At 45.9% G+C, this 21,160-nt stretch overlaps 1 protein-coding gene across 1 annotated transcript in view; it reads left to right on the forward strand.

Moving 5' to 3' along the window:
- Positions 1-1,090: 1,090 nt before the first annotated feature.
- PRAG1 (PEAK1 related, kinase-activating pseudokinase 1) overlaps positions 1,091-21,160 on the forward strand; it is a 51,026-nt gene continuing 30,956 nt past the window's right edge. Inside the window, exons 1-3 of the mRNA XM_012739792.2 lie at positions 1,091-1,213; positions 5,454-5,870; positions 7,850-9,666. Coding sequence (XP_012595246.2) covers positions 5,541-5,870; positions 7,850-9,666 — 2,147 coding nt within the window. The 5' untranslated portion in view covers positions 1,091-1,213; positions 5,454-5,540. The remainder of the gene's footprint in view (positions 1,214-5,453; positions 5,871-7,849; positions 9,667-21,160) is intronic.

Below are 21,160 nucleotides of genomic sequence, written 5' to 3' on the forward strand. Positions count from 1 at the left end.
CAGAGGACACTGGTTGGAGTTACAGTTAACTGCCTCTCTGCGAAGGGTAGAGGGGCAGAAAGAAGGTACAGGTGTTTGGGGGGGTCTCCCTCCTGTTCCATTTCCCCCCAGCCAAGCATTGCACTGGGAGATGAACTTGGCTCTGGCTCCCTGCGAAACACCCAGGTCAAGGTGCAAGCACGTCATAGGCAGCAGAAGGAAGGGAGGGGACTGATCATGTCGTGTTGTAGGCGGTCACACCATTACAAGATTTTCTAGCCCCAGGACTGTCTCGAACTCGTTCTATCTCAGTGACTGACTCACTTACTGGAAACGGTGTGAACGCAGGTGTAACACTGGGCTGCGGAAAACCTGGGTGTCCCAGACTGGTGGAAGGCCAGCTCCCTCCAGTTCAACCACCCTCGCATTCATTCTACATCCAGAAAACTAAAAGTTCAAAGAGGTTAAGCAATTTGCCAGGGGCCTGGAGTCTGGGGACTGAGCAGGACCTGGAACCTACTGTTGGGATTCCCATCCCTGCTCCCTCCCGCGCCACCCCCCCCCCACCCAAAGGTTGCAGGAATTGGCGATCCGGGTGCTCCAGTCGCTTTTGCAGCCCACTTCGGAGGATCCCGACCTGGTTATTCCGCCCCCGACCCTCACTTCCTCGTTTCCTCTTCCCAAGGGTCCTGGGGGGCCGGCTCCAGAAGTGATGCAAGGCGCCGGTACCTGCACGTGCATGGTGCTGGAAGGAGCCTGCAACTCCGGGGCTCGCCCCAGCAGGCGCGCGCGCGGGGCCCCCACTGGGCAGGGGATGCAAGTGGGTGCTGGGCAGGGGTCCGCCCGCCCGCGCCAAGTCCGGGGCTGGGGGCGGAGCGTCCGCGCCGGGAGCGGGAGCGAGGTGGCCGCGGGAGCGGGCAGGGCCGGGGCGTGGAGTTAGGAGTCGGCCGGGGAGCCGGAGCCCGGGGGGAGGGGGCGGCGGCGCGAGCCGAGCGGCCGGGCGGCGCGGGGACTGCGGAGGTGCGGCGGGCGCGGGCCGGGCGGCGTCACCAGAGGCGGAGGGGGCGGAGCCGCGCTCGCAGCTGCCACCCGGCCGCCGGGCCCAGGCAGACGACACCCGCCCGCGGCCGGGCTCGCACCGCGCAGGCACTCTCCAAACAATGCTCCGCGGCTCCCGGCCGGGCGGCGGGCGGCTCGGCGACAGACGGCGGGGCCCGGGGAGCGCAGCCCCGAGGTGAGCCCGCCACGCTTTCTGCCAATTCCGCCGCTTTTTGTCTGGCAAATGTGGCCGCTGAGTGGAGCCTTGGGGAGCGCTGCGATCGCCCGGCGGGAGACCGGCGAGCGGCGTCCCCGGGTGACAGGCGGCCGCCGGGGAGAGCGCAGCGCCTGCGCCGCGTGCGCCCGGGGCGCCGCCGAGGTGGGGGCGCCTCTCCGGGTGGAGCGGGGGCCCGGAGGGCGTTTGCGATTCTTTCGAGAATGGCGCTCTTTAAATCGGGGAAACTTTCCTTCGAGTTCCGGGAGGGGGACCCGACTGCGGTGATGGTGTGGCTGGGCTTGCGGCTCTGTTCGCGGCGAGAGGCTGGAGCGCTTTGGGGACGGCTCTGACCCGAGAGTATTGTCCGAGGAGCGGCGAGGGGAGGCCGCCTGGCCGCTCGCGCCGGGACGAGGGCGGTGGCTTGGGGGTCCGGGGTCGCTCCCACCTGGGCAGCAGCGGGTCTCAAGAGGGAACGAGGTGATGCCCTTTTCCGGAGTCGTGGCTGAGATCTGAAAGGCAATCTGTGAGCTCGTTCTGACTCTTTGCTCGTGCAGACACACACACACACACACACACACACACACACACAACATGGGACCTCTCCACCGGGAACGAAGCACACAGCGTCGGCTTCCTGTGTGTACATTTCTCTCAGGTAAGCCCAGCCAGCCGGCACATGGCTTTGCAGAACCGATAGCAAAGCCCAAAGGTCTAGGGGCGAGGAGTTTTGCAATGTATTCAGTCCAGAGTCAGGTTCAGAAGGTTTCACTGATCACTGGCCTGAACTATCATTAACAACCCCTCTGCCCTTCCCTTCTGGAGAAGGAAATTTGACAGGCAGCCCTAGGGAATGCTGCAGTTATTTTGCTATCCTGGGTTCCTTTGAAACTTGGGTATCCTCTTTATTGGTTAGACTGTATTGGGTGCAAAACCACATTCCTCCTGCAGAGATTAGATTACACAGTGTTGGAGAAAGAAAAAAGAAAAAGAAAAGTTGCGTAAATATCATAATTTAGCCTCTGTGTGTGTGTGTGTGTGGATTCTTGTGGGGGGTGTTAAGGTTGTCACTTAATCCTTTCTGCTTGGTCAACCCTAGGCAGTGGAGTGTGCTGAAATCTGGACATTTTTCATACATATTTCCTTTTTCTGCTGTTGCATTAATTCAATGATAATATACAGAATATTTTTAGATAAGTATTTTCAGGAATTCTGCCATTTCAGGGTAAGGCATAAGCAACTTCTGATGCTAGTACGAGGGGCATTTTGAGCCAGAAAGATTTCATTTTATGAATCTGGCCACCCGGATTGGTCAGATTCTTTTTGAAACCAGGTGGGAGTGTATCTGACAGCTTCAGTCTTGCAAATTGTAGCCACAAATCCAGTGCAGGAGTTTGCAGAGGCAAAGACATTTTATCATGACTTGGATCAGAAAGAATGCTGAGATCTTTTTCTAATCTGACACTGCAGCCTCCCACTGAAATGGGGGGGATTTGCATAATTCTGGGGGCCGCCTCCCCTTGGAGGTAAGGAATGTGGGCTGGGAAGTGCCATTCCCAGGCGGTGGAGAGCTGGCACCGCTGAGCTAGGCGAGGCCAGGCTCCTGCTTTGTGGGCGCCACTTGCAGTTTTTCACCATCTTTCACTTAAAACAAATAGGAGATAATTCCAGGCACAGAAACGCAACTGGAAAAAGAGTCTTTTTTTTTTTTTTTTTTTTTTTTGGCTGGACATGGTGGTAAATTCTCTTTGCTGGGACTGAGAAACCAGTTTGAACAGGATGCAGTGAGTCAATGACAGTGGGAAGCCCAGGGCTTCATTGTGTTTTCTTATTCAAGTACTGCCCCTTCCAAACCTCTGTGTCCCTGGTCCCTGGCAGTTGTGTGGTGAAAGTTGTGTCTAATCCTCTGAGAATTTAGAGCTGAGGATGAGAGCAAAGCGAGCGCTCATAAACTGGTGAGGTGTTCTCATGGAAGCCTCCTTCCCCCGTGTTAGTAATCCAGAGCCTACCAACCTCCCAGGGCTGTACAGAGGCGCGGATGTTAGAAAGTGGGGTCCCTGGCACCACGAAACACCTCCATGGCAAGTTTGTGTTCTCAGTTGCCTGTTGAGAAGAAAATGAGACGCGGCCACCCAAAACTGTGTCTTTGTGAATCTGTGGTAACCTCTGAGAAAGTCGTCAGCCGCCTACCTCCTCAGAGAGCCCAGCCTCGGGAGCGGCTGTCAGGGACTTGAGGTGCCCACACAGAGCTGGTTTCCAAGCTGTCTTCTCACATCCCTCTGAGGGGACGTGGGAGCCTCCACCTGCCGTAGAGGTGGGCCCTGTGGTTTCTTTTCTGTGGCTGAGAAGACCTAGGCAGCATTCACCCATCAGCCACCCAGGAAGGGACCTACCCTCCACCCCACAAGGCCAAAATATGTCCTCCACTTTTTTTCCCCTTTGCAAAATTGAGCTCCAAGCCTATCGCTCTCTGTGGCCCGAGATTATAAGAGAAAGACAAAATGTGGCTACGCTTCCTATGCTTGTTGAAGCCCAGTGACCTCTTCTGGAGAACTTGGCGAGGGATAAGCCTGCTACTTGGGTGTATTCAGAGGAGAAACTAACTGACAATCGTCTCAAAGAAAGGGATGTGTAAGACCCTAATGATGACTGCTGAAAGAGAAATACTTTTTTCTTTTCTTTAGAGGATTCTTTTAGTTTAAAGATGCAGTGGGCTTCATCCTTAATTTGGGAGGAGAAAGAGGCACAGTTAGCTTCAGTACTTGTTGAGTAAGCACCCTTATCTGTGAGTGTGGCAGACAAGAAAGACGGCACTTCTCACAAAGACTCTGGAATGATCTGTGGGCTGCCCGACTCATTCTACCTGGTTAGCCCTGTTGGTAGTTTCGAGAGCATCAATTCCAAGCTGATTTTCACGGGAGGAGCGTGGAGAACAAACCCTAGAGAATCCATTCAGCTTGGGATCTTAGGGAAGATTTTCTCTGGAACACTCTTCTTATAGGAAGTCAGATCTGTTTTAAAAGGGTAGGAAGAGCCATGAGCAGTAGCAGGCAAATCATGGCAAGCTACTCAGTCTTATGAACACTGGGGTGAGTTGAGGAGCTGATAGCAAAGTTGACTTTTGTTTCCAGAATCACTGACTCTTTGTGTCTATGGACAGCTCTCAGTTCTTGTCTCTGCTGTCTCTGTTTCCCCACCTATAAAATTGGGATAGCAGTTAGATTGGACGTTATTCAAAGTAATTGGTTAATGTCTGTGACCCTTTGAGCTCCTGGGTGGTGAATTTACAAGGGAGTGTGGAGCACACTGTTTGCTTGCAGCTTTACTGTCAGAAGCCATGAACTCTTTGAGCAAGCTGATCACCTTCTTTAGAACTATCCTAGGTAAAGAACTACTTGATAATCTCTTCTCTCTCTTAGAATCTACCCAGCCACCCTTTGACCAGGACCATGGGAGACCACGCCTTTCTCTTCCTACTCTTTTCCCCTTTGGCCTACAACACTCAGCTTTGTTGACCTCTCCAAGCACAGGATGGAATAATATATATTATCCAAGGGTAGCAGGAACATTCCCAAGATACCAAACCTCTCCATATGGTTCCTGGACAGGGGGGAGCGCAGGCCAGCACCCCACTTCTCCCCTTTCTCAAACAATCCCGTCACCACCTGGTTAGAAGTGTGGATTGCAATGCCCATTTCAGGGCCCAGATCTGTCACCTGTCTCATACATTTCTTGGTCAAAAATTGTGGGTTATCTTCTGGAAGCCACTATTTTTATTTGCTGTATTACATCACAATTCTTGTTTCTTAAGGGCAGAGGGGCTGTCCCATGCTTTAGACCCCTAGTGACGGAATTCATGGATGAAGGACAGGCTTCTCATCTCAAGCCCTATGTGATGTCCTCCAATAACTGCCCAAACCTCCTAGCATCCAGGATTTTAGGGGACTGTAATGTCTTTTATGCCCTCTTTTCATACAAGGGGCCGTGTTTAGTTTTTACAGCTTCAGGTAAGGCCACACCACTAGAGAGTGTCTAAGAGCCTTGTGACAAATGGGTGAGGGCCCTAGAATAAATGGAATCCTAATCTTTACTTTTTTTTCCCTCTCCTTGTCTCCTTTTTTCTCCTTTCTCCTCCTCGATCAAATAATCAGACTGTAATTGAGAATATACCCATCCTGCAACAGGGCGGGTCTCTAATCAGGAAAGTGTCCTGCCTTTCCAGGAAGCCACCCTGCGACCCACCTCTGCCCCCTGCAAGACCACGCCAGATAGCCGGGCACAAGATGAACCAGCACACCGTCGGCTCAAGATGCACCAGACCCTCCAACTGAACCCTGAGAGCCCGAAAATGTCTGCGTGCAGCGACTTTGTGGAGCACATCTGGAAGCCCGGGTCCTGCAAGAACTGCTTCTGCCTGCGGAGTGACCATCAGCTGGTGGCCAGCCATCCCCAGCCCCGAGCCGGCAGCCTGCCCCCTCCACCGCGCCTGCCCCCCAGGCCTGAGCACTGCCGCCTAGAAGATGAAGGTGTGAACAGCTCGCCCTACTCCAAGCCCACCATCGCCGTGAAGCCCACCATGATGAGCTCCGAAGCCTCTGACGTGTGGACGGAGGCCAACTTGAGTGCCGAAGTCTCGCAGGTGAGGCTGACTAACCCCTGCGGTATTTTTACAGGGGCTGCTCCTGTTGTAACACTTGGTGACTGGCAGCCAGCCAGGGAGGGCTGTTTTAGCAAGAATCCTGCAGGATGGCTTTCTTTCAGCTTGCCCCAGGATTGCTCTTGCCAGACTGCTGGGATTTGCTATAGCTGCCCTCCTTTCCCTCTGTCCTTCTTGGCTAAGGACCATTTATCCAGCCCCTCAGCATTTCCTCCTGTGATTTATGGAGACTGCATGGAGCAGATAAAAATGAAGCTTTTTAAAAAGCAGCTTTAAAAAAATTTTGACCACGACATTAAATACACACACAAGTAGCAATAATTGCATAAGGAATCCCATGCACCCAGTACCCTTCCACTTGAACTTCCAACAGCCATCAACTCATGACCAATCTTGTTTCATCTCTTCCCCACCTACCTGCCCTTTCCCTGTGATTTCAAAGCAAACCCCAGATATCACATCATTTCAGTACATATCTTTAAAAGATAAATTCTTTATAAAAAATATAACCACAGTACCATTATCATGCTTGTAAATATTAGCGGTAATTTCTTAATATCATCCCATACCCAGCTAGTGTTCAAATTTCCGATTTTTTTGAAGCTTAGAATTTACCAGCTTAGATTTAGGATCACTAAATACAGTTCCATCCCTAGAGGCTAGACCATTTTGCTAATCTCATAGGTAACCCTTAGATAGGTATAATTTAGAGCAGTGGTCCCCAACCTTTTTGGCACCAGGGACTGGTTTCGTGAAAGACAATTTTTCTTGGACTGGAATGGGGCTGGGGGCAGCAGAGCTCTATAGCCTGGACTGGTCTGTGGCCTGGGGGTTGGTGACTGCAGATTTAGAGGACACGTAGCCCAGGGCTGCTGGCATCTGTGGCCTTTAGACATGTCTAGGAAGCTGTATGGCTAAGACATATTCTAGGAACTGCTTGCTTCCTGTTTGACCTCTTTGCCTGTTCTAGTTTTTCTCAACCAATGCGATGAGTGGCTCAGGAAGGCTGCGTGGACACATGTGACAACAGAGGCCAATTTTAACTCTTAACTCATTGAGGAGGGACATTTGCTGTGCTCACAGTGAGCTCAGTGTCCCCTTCAGGGCTGCTCCACATGGCTACACCTATTCCCAGGCCATTCTGAACCCCTTCAACCTTCACCCACAGTGAGCCAGGGACTCTTCCAGAACCATCTGGGAGAGGAGCCAGAGGCAAGCCCTACTTTGAGGCTACTTCTAAACGTGGGGGTAGGGAGGAATTCAGACAGGGAGGAGGGAACAGTGACTTCAGTGATGGTAATAACCAGGCCATATCTCCATCCTGTCATAGCCCGACTAGTCTAACCACGTGCACGGGCTGAGGTCACCGCTGCAACTGGGAGAAAGAGTGGCTCTTTGGCGTGACCTGCAAAGCCCCGAGAAAAAGCAAGGAAGCCAAATCCACCCCTATCCCTCATGCCCTACCTAGCCCTACCACCCCCCAAGGTATTTTAAAAACCCTATGACTTTGATCTCTTCAGGAATGTGCTGTGACAGGGTTATCACAAAACCCGCGAACACAAAAGAAAAATTAAACAAAACCCCAAATTCTATTTTCCGCGCCTGTAGAACAGCATCACTCCACCTGGTAGTTGCAAGCGAGGGAGAAGCAAAATGTTCTTTTTTAGAGTTGATTTTTCTTTTCCTACCTCCCAGACTTAAGCCAAAAGCGTTACAAACCATGGGTGGGAAGCGCAGCTCAGTCTCCGGCAAGACAAATGGCTCTGCGGGCGGGCCCCAGCCGTGATGGCAGGCGTGATGGCAGGCGTGGGGAGATCAGAGGGTGGGCGTGCGCGCGGGCACCGCACTACGGAAGACAGTCTCCGACGTCATCGCCCTGCCCTGCCCGCTCACTTTCTCTCTCTTGCTTTTTTTCTCTGACAAGGTCTAATGTTAAGTCTTTTCACCTTGGGGCTGTGCAGGTCATCTGGAGACAAGCCCCCGGCAAGCTCCCGCTCCCGAAGCAGGAGGACGTCTACCTGGGCAGTTTCCGCAGCGCGCAGAAGTCCGCGGGTCCCTCGGCCGCCGCCAACGGCAACGCGCGCTGTCCCCCTGCCTACGCCATGGTCGGCCTGCACAGCCTCGAGGCCCGGGGGGAAAGGAGCGTGGCCTTCCACCCTGTGAGCTTCCCAGAGGACAAAGGCAGGCGAGAAGATAAACCTTCAGTTCCCTACCCAGACCTGCCCTCTGCTCAGGAGAGCTTCCGCCAGAGACTGGCTGCTTTCGCCGGGACAACATCTGGCTGTCACAAGGGCGCCTCTCCGCAGCCCCTGCGCGAGTCCCTGCCCTCGGAGGATGACAGTGATCAAAGGTGCTCGCCCTCCGGGGACAGCGAAGGCGGAGAGTACTGCTCCATCCTGGACTGTTGCCCAGGGAGTCCCGTTGCCAAGGACGCCTGCCAGGCAGAGGGCCACCGGGGCAGACGTGGCGGAGGGGACTGCTCGCCGACATGCTGGGAGCAGGGAACGTGTGCCCGGCCCGCTGAGGATAAGAAGCGGGTTCTGAGCTTCCCCAGGGATTTCTGTAGCCAGGGCCAGCCCGCCAACCCACCCTGCCTGGGCCCCAAGAAGCCGTCCCTCTCCTTGGAGGCTGCCACTTCTTCCGACGGCCTGTCCTGTGGAAGTAGCAGCAGCCGGGCCAGCAGCCCCTGTCCCCCCCACCTCGAGAGCGATTACTGCTCTCTCATGAAGGAACCCGCACCAGGGAAGCAGCAGGACCCTGGCTGCCACGGGGCGACCTCTAGCAGACGCCTTGCGCTGGCAGGCGACGCCCCGGCCCCCGCCCACCCCAGGGAGGCTGCGCAGCCCGAGCCCATCTATGCGGAGAGCACCAAGAGGAAGAAGGCAGTCCCAGCGCCTTCCAGGCCACAGGCTAAAGCAGAACAAGCATCAGCTGCCCAGGCCCAGGGCCAGGGCCAGGTACGGACAGGTAACAGCGTTTGGTCCCAGAAAACGGCACCCGGCTGGGGCAGGGATAGCCCAGACCCGGCTCCCCAGGTGGCGGCCACCATCACTGTCATGGCAGCCCACCCAGAGGAGGACCATCGGACCATCTACCTGAGCAGCCCTGACTCTGCGGTCGGGGTGCAGTGGCCACGCGGGCCTGTGAGCCAGGACTCCGAGGTGGGCCAAGAGGAGACTTCCGCCAGGCAGGGGCGGAGCTCCAGGGAAAGCCGCACTCACGACGCCAGCAGGAACACACCCAAGGGCAGGCCCGCCATTCCCCCCAAGCTGTCCAAGAGCAGCCCGGGAGGGTCCCCGGTGTCACCCTCTGCCTCCCCACTGGCTGACCTCAGTGAGGGGAGCTCTGGTGGCGGTGGTGGTGGCATTGGGCCCCCGCCTGCATCCAGAGGCCCCACTGACCCTGCTTCTTCCTGCCGGGCCAACGGTGACCCTGCCCGCTGTCCCCTGCCTGCTGCTGCCTCCTCCTCCTCCACCTTGGACCAGAGGCGGCCCAGGTTCCAGACGGGCACCTGGAGCCGTCAGTGCCGGATAGAGGAGGAGGAGGAGGTGGAGCAGGAATTGCTGAGTCAAAGCTGGGGAAGAGAACTGAAAAATGGCACCATGGACCATTCACACTCCACGACCTGGCACCGTCTCCACACCACCGACGGCTCCTCTGGGCAGAACAGTAAAGTGGGCACCGGGATGAGCAAGTCGGCCTCTTTTGCCTTTGAGTTCCCCAAGGACAGAAGTGGGATTGAGACATTCTCACCTCCTCCCCCGCCTCCAAAATCGAGGTGAGTATCCTGGTCTGTGTGTGACTCTGTGCGAAGGGCAAAGGGCTCTTCCAGAAACCTTTGCCTTTGCTGTCTCTTCCAAAGGCTTTCAGGCCCAGGATCCGGGCCCCAGCATCTGCCCCAGGACCCTGGTGTCTTTATGTAAATTTCCAAGAGTCCCCGTGCAGCCCTGAGAGAGCAGGAGATGTTGCTCATTGGTGCTCAGCAAACAAGCCTGCTTGGGATTGGCTACTTGGAATGAATCTCTCCAAGAAGCATCACCAAACTCTCTCTCTCTCTCTCTCTTTTTTTTTTTTTTTGGTGCCCATATTTTTATTATCTGGTGCTTCTTATTTTATTTTATTTTATTGCCCTCATCTCTGGTGTCTTCAGCAGGCTTTGAAGGAAACCCTAAAATTTTCATTTATTTAAACATGCAAACGAGCGCAAAAGATGGGTATACCATAGGACTTGGGGAGATAAACAGGCAGTGCCAAATGTGTTCTCAGTGGACTGTTAGTTACCAGTAAACCAGGGTGCCTACGCCTTGGGGCCTAAAGCAGAAAAGAGGAAGCTTTGTGAGTGGTTAGGAACCCTCAGATGTGGGGTTTTCAAGAAAAAAAAATATATAGTTTCATGTTAGCATGCTGAAACTCACAGCTTTCTACACTGCTTCACCGCTATCTCCTGCCAGTTTAAAGTACCTTTCAAAGGCTCAAGAAAAATAAATGCCTTTTTTTTTAAGCTATTGGGTGAGCTGTGCATGGAATTTAAATTCTGGGGAAAAAAATTTTGCCTGGATGAGAGCAAAACTGATTCCTATTAGGGAAAGGAGAAACCTGCTGTTTTTCAAAAAATGACAGTCCTTCCCAACAGACTTTCTCTAGTCATGTCATTTCCAGTGGCTCTGTTTCAGCTAATGTGCCTCTAGGTTGATGTCGGAAACAAGGGAATTGACCACAGAGAGAAGCAGCCGTGACACTTGACTTTGAACATCAAGACTTCTCAGGCTGTGATGTGATCTAACATGAGCTTGCTCTCGTGACCACGGCTTTGTTCTGGTATTACATTGGCCACCCACCATGTGCACTAGACATTTTCCAGGCCCTCAGGTGATTTCAGACTCTCTTTGTCCACAGTTTTAACTCCCAGAATGAACGAAGGCTTGAGCAACTAAGTCCCATTTGTATGGTACTTACTATGGGACCAGGCATGGGTTTAAAGGCTCTATCTAGACATATTAACTCATTTAATCCTCACAACAGTCCTGGGAGGTAGGAATTACCAGCCCCAATTTACAGATAACAGAACAGAGGTAGAGAGTTGAAATAACCTGCCTAAGGTTACAGCCAGACCTGGAAGCCAAGCTTCTAAGTCTGTGCTCCTGAACATTCAAGACATCAACAGACATAGGATTTGAGCAAGGGATGGGAGAGAAGCAACAGCACTGCTTTTGTCTGCCTCTGCCCTGGGCAGCTTAGTGGAAAGTACAGGCTTTGGTGTTAGAAAATCAAGTTCTAGTCCATCTCTTTCATTTACAGGCTAAGCGACCTTGAGCAAGACACTTGCCATGACTGGGTCTCCACGTTACTCTTCTCTAAAATGGGATGATAATAATACCTTGCTAACACCCTGTTATTGAAAGGCTCTAATGAGATTCCGATGCAGAAGCCAATGCAGAGGGTAGTTATGATATTGGCAAAAGCCACCTAAGCTGTTGATTGTGTAATGACACCCAGCCCCTCTCTCTGGAATGTCATGGCACAATCACAATAGAAACACCACCTGAGCCTTGGAAAAATAACTAAAACTTACTTCTTTAAGAATCACAGGGTTTGGAGAAATCCCAGCAACCATAGCAACATGACTCAGGTAGGGTTTTAATTAGCATCTGGGTTGAGATCAGAGTTTTTGGCCCAGTTTGTTATGATAAAACCATGGGATTCTATACAGCTCAAACCAGGTGGGAATCTTGGAGGTTCTGGGTTTCAGCTCTTAAAAAACAAACAGAACAAAAAACCCCCAAAGTTCTTATTTTCAGGACTTTTGGGAGAAAAATCTAGGAAATATAATTAGCCTAAAAGAATGCAGAAAAAAGAAAAGAGCATCTTGTACTACTTAAAATAAATCAAGCTAGTATATATTTCATTTGGGGATGCATTTTCATTTTTCAGACATTAGTGGCATTATCTTCTGCATCCTCACTTTTCTCCCCTGCCAGGAGATAAGAGGGCAATGTTGAGACTCTAAGATGACTTTGAATTCTGGAACTCAGTACTTATGAATTCCTCTGAGGAGGGTGCCAGGAACCCCAGAGTCTTCAAACACAGCAGGCCCGGGTGTTGGTAAATCAGAGTGTCAGTGAGAACACAGCCTATAATCTATCCAGTACCAATCCCAGTACACACTGGTAATCATGGCAGGCCGATGTCAGTTTCCAAAATGGAAAAATGGAGAAGGTCTGGCAACATACAAGGTCAACTTGATTTTTTCCTGTGGGCCCATCTGTTAAGTGGATCCTCGTTCTAAGGATTAGCCTCAGTAAGTGTGTTATATGCACTCAGAACTCTAGAGAAAGGGGTTTCTTTCGTGCAGGGTAGCGTTCCTTTTGACTTACACAGTGTGGCGACAGAGACAGTTCCATCTGCTTTCTTGGGCGATTATGGAAGAACAGAAAATGATCTTCTGGTTTGCCTGGTGTCTTGTTTATCATCCTGTTTTACAAAACTCACTGACCTGAAGGAAAAAAAAAAATAGATGTTAAGAATCACTTGGCCTTCCCATGACCCTGTTTTGAATGTTTGGCAGTAGCTTATCTGTCTGAGATATTGTCCTCTGTAATCTCCCATTTGTGTTCCTGAGAAACCTCTTCCTGTAATGCCATGTGGGACAGGCTCTCCATGCTCGTTTTAGGTGCTGAATAGCCCTTCTTTGGAGGAGTTTAAGTGTATGTTCAACCCTCCTCCTGGGCAGGTAAGGCAGGGTCTTTCCTTACCTGTTACTGCCAAGGCAACCTTCCCTACCTGCAAAGTCACACTTCCTTAGCATGATGGCCCCCACAGTCTCTGGGTCACCCCTGCCCCAATTTAGGGCAGAATTATAAGAAGAGGACCAAAAAGTACTGCCTGTTAGGGAAACAAAAATGCTGCAGGAAAGAAGTGTAGATTCTTAGTTTGAATGTCATGTTCAAGATTTAAGGCAATTTGACACAGACAGCAGTGTTGAGGGGAACAAGATGTGAAAGAACCACATTTCATTCTGCCTTTTATTTCTTTGCAGATGCAAAGCTGGTTTTAGATGAGTTTTGAATGACAATGTCAATTGAAGGAAAATCACCTGGGTAGTGCAGACAAGCGTTTTCTGAAAGAAACTCCAAAGTAGGAGGCTAGGCCTGAACACAGGTGGGCTTGAGGATGACAGGTGAATAAGAAGTAAGACAAGTTGGTGTGGTTTCAGTGTCCAAACAGTCTTGGCCCTCGGTGAGACTAATCAGAAGAAAAGTTTCCCCGAAAAAGTGAGAGATGTTTTTGCTTAAAGTTCTCACTTATGCTCATTTTAATTTTAACCCACTACTTACTAAATTCTCTCTTCCTTAGTGGGGAGGCTGGGAAGCAGATGTTAAGTCTGTCCTTGGGCTTTGGCTTACTCTTAAATTCACCCCTTGTGTTGCTTCTTAGAAAGGTAGTGACAGTGTCATTTCTGTCCACAGAAGTGGCCACTTGGCCACTCGAACCAAAATGACTTCATTATGTGTTCTTTCCTGTAACATACTCTCTTAGCACGAGCCTCGAGAATGGGCATAGAGTGAGTGACATGGGTATTTCTCTCCACACTCTCATCCAGTCCGATGACAGCTCCAAATGCTTTCTTCTGGTGGCACTTTCTGCTGTCATGGATTAATTATAGTGGGGTGGCAGTGACTTACTAGGAAATCTCATAGTCTTGATGCATAATGGCCTTTTCTGGGTGGCATTTTGTAGATCTCAGTTTGTATTAGGAAGCACTGTATGTAGAGACCCTTCTCTATGTTTAGCCTTTTGGACAAAACTTAAGTAGGCTGGAGGTTGAGTTGGTCAGGGGAGAATGAATCCTGGACATACTTCAGTGGGAGAAATTGCTCCCCACATGGACACAGAGTTTGGCAAACAGAACAAAGCATATGTGTCAACAACAAAAGTTTATGTTCTCTCTCATACCAGGGGAAAATTCATAGTTGGCCTTTTCCCAGGAGTTTGTAGCCAGAGCCTGGACACATGGGACATCCAATGATACTGCAAGCAGTGACTATTGAACTTGATTCCTAGCTTCCTGTTTTGTAATTAAAAAAAAAAATCACTGACTTGACAGCAGTATATATAAAACATTTAAGACCTCTCTAATTCTGAGCTTACATCCTTGACTAAGGCATTAGAGACTCTTTAATTTATCAGAGATTTACTAATTGCCTACGTTTTATTGGGTTCTGTGCAAGGTGCTAAATAGCCAGTGACTGGAGTTCTGTCCCTTCAGGATCCTGAGGGTTGAGTTGAGTATGAATGAAATTGCAGATGTGCAGTATGACCACCAAAGGCTCACCCCTGCCTTGATTCTCTGGTTCTCACAGGATCTGGATTCTCCGCAGATTCTGTGTTCTGTCCAGTAACACAAAGTTAAACTCAGCTCTGTGTCTGGCAGTAAGTAGTCATAATCTCCTTTAACTGTATTTTGACTTGATCCAAGATCAGAATTAGTACAGGCTTGTAAATAATCATTTTTTTTTAAATATAGGCCAGATTTTCTTCAAAGGGAAAGAGCATGCTTAGCCGATTGTATTTCCACAAAGTCCAGCTTGGTGCCTGGCACATAGTAGATGCTCAAGAAATACTTGTTGCGTGGACAGGTGTAGGCAGATACAGAGACCATGCCTTATTTCATTTTCCAGCAAAGCACCTAACTCCATGTTTTACACATAATAGGTGCTCAAGAAATGTGGGAGGCAGAAGCAAGTAGCTTTGACTACAAAGTATCCTTCTGAGACCAGATCTCCAGGTTGTTGCAGTACTGTGTTCCTGTCTCTATTTTGGCAGTTAACAGTGTGTCGTGCATTGGGTTAAAATGGGTCTATGTTTGTATCTCCTCAAGAAATTTCAAACTCCTAGGCGTGCAGGGACCATGCTATGTAGTAGGTATTCAGTGAAGAATTATTAAATTAAAAAAAAAAAAAAAAACAGGCCAGAGCGAACTACAGATTAAATAGTTCTTGGCCTGATTTTTTACTGGACACCCGTCGTAATTCTGTTGTCATTGCCACCTTGAGTTAAAGAAGCTGAGGTTAATAATTATTAGTGCTTCAAGGTGGGCAAACACTGTGTGGGCACAATGTCCCCTTTCACGGATTAATTACTTTCTAATGATTGTACATTTCCCTCTTGCAACTGGGCTCTGTTACTCTTCCTATTCTTTCTTTCTTTCTTTCTTTCTTTCTTTCTTTCTTTCTTTCTTTCTTCCTTCCTTCCTTCCTTCCTTCCTTCCTTCCTTCCTTCCTTCCTTCCTTCCTTCCTTTCTTGGCTCTGTTACTCTTTTCTTTTCTTTTCTTTTCTTTTCTTTTCTTTTCTTTTCTTTTCTTTTCTTTTCTTTTCTTTTCTTTTCTTTCTTTCTTTCTTTCTTTCTTTCTTTCTTTCTTTCTTTCTTTCTTTCTTTCTTTTCTTTTCTTTTCTTTCCTTTGTTTTTAATAAGTTGAGCAGGTATGTAGAGCCAGCCCTCTCTTGGCACAAGAATGTTTCTTTCAGGTAGTAATCATTTAAATGCTTTTTTTTTTCCTACTAGGGAGGTGTAAGGAATTCTAGGGTGTGGTTTTGCTTCTCTGAGAATAGATTTTCTATACTTTCTGAGCTGGGTTGGAAAACACAAGCTTAGGCTCTATGATCAAGCCCCCTCTGTCACACGGACTTTGTCCTTAGAACTGCCAGCCTCCTTTTGATCCGCACAATTGGTTGTGGAACTCACCAATTGGTGAGAAATTTTCTCTACTCCCGGCCCAAGGAAATTTTTTTTTATTGTTTTGAGATTGTTAATGTCCTCACTTAAAGGACTTGCATTCTCTTCTCCCAGGTTGGTAGACTGACTACAAAGAATACTTGGTGTTCCTTTCTGCAGCTGATAAGTTTCAGAGTCTTAATTCTCTGTGCCTAAATTGCCCATATATTTCTTTTTATTGACTTTTGGGCAGTTCCCTAAAAATGTTGGGTGTGAAGAATGTTCATGCTGTTCCCACACAACCCTGTAAAATTTCCTGCTGCAATTAGCTTCCGTCCAATGCCTTGGGTGGCTTATTGTCTATGCTTGTGGCAGGCGGGTTTATATAAACAGCCTGACAAAGGGGAACTTCCAGGTTGAAGACTGCTTTTAAAAAATCCTTTTTTACTCAGCTATTTCATTCTCCAGTTAATTTTAGCATCTATCACTATCAAATGATCTCCCTGACGTCCTGGTAGTTTGGTTTTTAGCCATTTCATACCTATTTATGCATGTGTTACAAAAACTTTTCTGAAGTCTAAAACCTAGGCAAATAGTTGGTGCTGAACTCACAACATATTTCTGAGTGTAGAAAGCCCTTCAGAACGGTTCCTGCTTTTTGGGAACTGATATGGTACTCAAAATTAGTGAGAATAAAAATATATTGGATAAATACAAGAATAGTGAGTCAAATTGACATATTAGGAAGTAATATGACCTTGACGATCAGGAAAAAAGGGAAAGAGAGTCACTGGAATTTTATAATCAGTCAGCATGAGGGCATCACTTAAAATAATTCTTATTAAGATGTGCAGATCAAAAGGAAAAGAAGATTTTATGACTGCATATTCTCAAACCACGCGGGCTTTTGGGTTGCATTCTCCATGCCAATTTTGATCAATTGGAGTGCTGGTTCGGAGCTCCATGTGGGAGCCCACCCTGCAGGAAAGCATGCTGGGAGCGATTAGTACTGTCTGCAGGTTGTGCAGAATGGGGGGCTACAGACACACATGCTGGATATTTGCCAGTCCGGATTTAAGATCTAAAATTTATCATGTAAAATGCAAATTTTCTGGTGGTCAATAACCATTTCCCATATGAATTTATGAGTTTAAGAATTCCTATACCTTTGATTGGCAGAAGGACTCTGTGGTCTGCCTAGTCCAGTGACCTTAAGCCAAGTGTTTGACAGAAGGTGACCATGCATATTTAAATATGGCCTCTAGTTTCAAACTGGAATGCCAAAATGTCTTGTTTCCTCTTATTGAGTGATTATGAAAATCCTATGAATTGTAACCTTTTTTGGAACTCTGTATTTTTGTAAATAACAGTTATCACTAAGTTTATTACCCATTGTTTAAAGTATTATTTTCCTTTACAGACTTTCCATTTACATGTTTGTACTTAAATCTTGTTAAGCAATGTATGTTCACTTAGCATTATCCTCTTTGGCTTATTGCATTGATTTTCTATGTCCAAGATTGGGGCGTGACATGGTAGGTGCAGGTGGGTCAAATCTTTTGGGGAGATAGTTTGAGAAGGAAATTAGGGAATATAATAGAAATTTAAATTGGGGAAATAAAAACAAAACTACTGTTTTCATAATACATGGTGGATATAGTTTTTCTGAACTTTCTTGACTGGTGATAAGATAGACTATATATATATATATATATATATATATATATATATATTTTAAATATATAGAGATGTTCAATCAGGGACAGTACATATCCTCCAAGGAGAAAATAGGAAAAAAACCAAGATAGAGATATTTGCCAATCTGTCATATTCTCTTGATAACCATCCTTCAAATCTCTCAAAATGCCTTCTCTATGTTCATGTCATCTTCAAAACTTGGAACAGAGAAATTGTCTATATAGTGAATCCTATACTCAGACCTTTGATCTCAATGCTCTCATTGCTTGTCTGTGTTTTCTACAAAAATGCAGAAACCTGGGAAAGATAGTGAGTGCCTTGCATATGGAATAGACCAGACCCTTACGCTTCAGGGTCTGAGACTTCCCTTATCTTGACACCCACGTGATCACTAAACATTGAGGACTTGGTGTAGGTGGAGCCATTATGAAACACTAGGTGGAGAAGTACAGATGGCTTATTTTATAGATGATTCTGACAAGCTGGCTAAGCATATTAAAACAACAACATTGAAACCTTACCTTATACCATACATGAAGGCGGACTGCAGATGAAATAATGATCCAAATATGAAAGATAAGACCAAAAAGCTAATTTTAAAAACGTTCACCTAAAGATCCTAAAAATGTAACCTGTAAAATGATGAATTTCACCTCATCACATTAAGGATTTCTGTTGAACTGGGAATGCCAGAAGCAGGTAATAAATGGGTGAGAGATTGAAGAAAGCATATAAAAGACTGACAAGGGATTAATATATAAAGTACTCTCATAAATCAACCAGAACTGGATAGGGAAACTAGTAGCAAAATGAGCCGAAGTTATGGATAGGCAGTTAACAAAAGGGAAAACCTAAATGTGTGACAAGAATTTGAAGAGCAACTTAACCTCATTCAAAATTAGAGAAATGTCCATTTAAGGAAGAGTAGGATAGCATGTTATGTCCATCGGACTGATGAAAATTACGAAGTCGAATTATACCAAATTTGGACAAAGATACAGGAAATCGGCTGTTAAACAGCTGTTAATTCAACTATTAGAATACATAATGCCTCCACAACCTTCATTTCTGAGTATATATCTTGGAGAAATACAAACACAGGATATTAACCCCTTATCATATATGTGGTTTACAAATATTTTTACCGAGTTCAGAGGTTACTTTTTCATTTTTTTGATTGTTTCCTTTGCTGTGCAGAAACTTTTTAGTTTGATCTAGTCCCATTTATTTATATTTGCTTATAACCTGAGCTTTTGGTTTGATATCCAAAAAGTCATTGTCAACTCCAATGTCAAAGAGCTTTTCCTCTATGTTCTGTTCTGGGAGTTTTATGGTTTTAGGACTTACATTTAGATCTTTCATCCATTTTGAGTTTATTTTTGTGTACGGTGTAAGACAAGGGTCCAATTTCTTTCTTTTACATATGGAAATCCAGTTTTCCTAGCACCATTTATTGAAATAGAGGCTGTCCTTTTCCCATTGTGTTCTCTTGATGCTCTTGTCAAAAATTAGTTAGCCATATATGTTTGAATTAATTTCTGAGCACTATTCTGTTCCATTGGTCTATGTTTCTGGTTTTTATGCCACTTCCATACAGTTTTGATTAATATAGCTTTGTAATATAATTTTAAATCAGGAAGTGTAATGACTCCAACTTTTTCTTTCTCAGTATTGCTTTGGCTATTTTTGTGTGTGTGTGTGTGGTTCTATATGAATTTTAGGATTGTTTTTTCTAATTATATGAAGAATGCTGTTGGAATTTTGATAGGGATTGTATTAAATCTGTATATTGCTTTGGATGGTGTGGACATTTTAACAATATTATTTCTTCTGATCCATGAACGTGGGATATCTTTCCATTTATTTGTATCTTCTTCAATTTGTTTCATCAATGTTTTATAGTTTTCAGTGTACAAATCTTTCACCTCCTTGGTTAAATTTATTCCTAATCATTATATTTTTGATGCTATCCTAAATTGGATTATTTTCTTGATTTCTTTTTCAGCTAGGTCACTATTTGTGTATAGAAATGCTACTGATTTGTATGTTATTTTGTATATTGAACCTTTACTGAATTCATTTCTAACAGGGTTTTTTGGTCGAAATTTTGGGAATTTTTACATACAGGATGATGACATCTGCAATAGAGATCATTTTTCTTCTTCCTTTTTTATTTGGATGCCTTTTATTTCTTTTTCTTGTGTCGTTGCTTTTACTAGTACCACAGTACTATGTTGAATAGAAATGGCAAGAGTGGGCATCCTTGTCTTGTACTGAATCTTAGTGGAAAAGATTTCAGTTGTTCCCTGTTGATTATGATGTTAGCTGTGGGTTTTTCATAAATGACCTTTATTATGTTGAGGAGCTTTCCTTCTATACCCAAACTGCTAAGAGTTTTTATCAAGAAAGGATGCTGCACTTTGTCAAATGCTTTTTCTTTATGAAGACGTGGTTTTTATCTTTCATTCCATTAATGTGATGTATCACAATGATTGATTCGCATATGTTAAACCAGCTTTATGTGCCAGGCATAAATCTCACTTGGTCAGGATGTATAATCTTCTTAAATGTGTTGTTGAATTGGATTTGCTAATATTGTATCCATATTCATCAGGAACAATGGCCTATACTTTATTGTGTTGTTATTGTCTGGCTTAGGTGTTTAGGAGTATTACCTCTAGCTTTACTATCAGGAAGATTTTAAGATGTATTGGCAATAATTCTTCTTTTAATGTTTGGTAGAATTCAGCCACAGAGCCATCTGGTCCTGGGGTTTTCTTTGTTGGAAGCTTTTTAATTACTTCTTCAATCTCTTATTTGTTATTGGTCTGTTTCAAGCTTTCTATTTCTTCTTGATTCAATATTGAATTTAATAATTTATCCATTTTTTATGTGTTGTCCAATTTGTTGGCATATAATTGTTCATAGTCTCTTATGATCATTTTTATTTCTGAGGCATCTGTTATAATGTCTGTACTTTCATTTCTGATTTTATTTATTTGAGTCTTCTCTCTTTTTTCTTAGTTAGACTAGATAGGTGTTTGTTGATTTTGTTCATTTTTTCAAAGAACCAATTCTTGGTTTTATTGATTTTTTTTCCCTATGGCTTTTGTGTGTGTGCGTGCTTTTTTTTTTAGCTACAGGCAACCTACCTGTCAGAGCAGTCAGGGCCCCGGATGCTTTTGTGTTCTTTATTTGATTTATTTCTTCTCTGATTTTAATTATTTCTTTCCTTTTGCTGACTCTGTTATTTTTCTAGCTCCTTGAAACATAATGGTAAGCTGTTTATTTGGGGTCTTTCTTCTTTAATACAGGCATTTATTGCTATAAACTTACCTCTTTGAACTGCTTTTACTGCATCCCATACATTTTGATATGTTGTGTTCACATTGTCATTTGCTATTTTTTAATTTCCCTTTTGATTTCTTCTTTGACCAATTGGTTGTTCAGAAACACATTGTTTAATTTCCAAAGAATTGCAAATTTTCCAGATTCCTGTCATTACTGAGTTCTACTTTCATACCATTGTGGTTGGATACAATACTAGATATGATTTCAACTTTTGTAAATTTGTTAAGACTTATTTTAAGGGATAACATATGGTCTTTCCTGGAGAATGTTCCATGAACGCTAGAGAAGAATGTATGTTCTGTTGCAATTGGATGGAAAGTTCTATATATTAATATGTCCATTTGGGCAAGAGTGCAATTCAAGTCCAGCATTTTCCTGTTAATTTTCTGTCTGGCTAATCTGGCCATTGTTGAAAGTGGGGTATTGAAGTCCCCTACTATTATTATATTGCTCTCTATTTCTTCCTTCATGTCCATTAATATTTTCTCTTTGTCCATTAATAGAAGCTCTG

Source organism: Microcebus murinus, chromosome 24 (genome assembly GCF_040939455.1).
Source record: "Microcebus murinus isolate Inina chromosome 24, M.murinus_Inina_mat1.0, whole genome shotgun sequence".
Lineage (NCBI taxonomy): Eukaryota > Metazoa > Chordata > Mammalia > Primates > Cheirogaleidae > Microcebus > Microcebus murinus.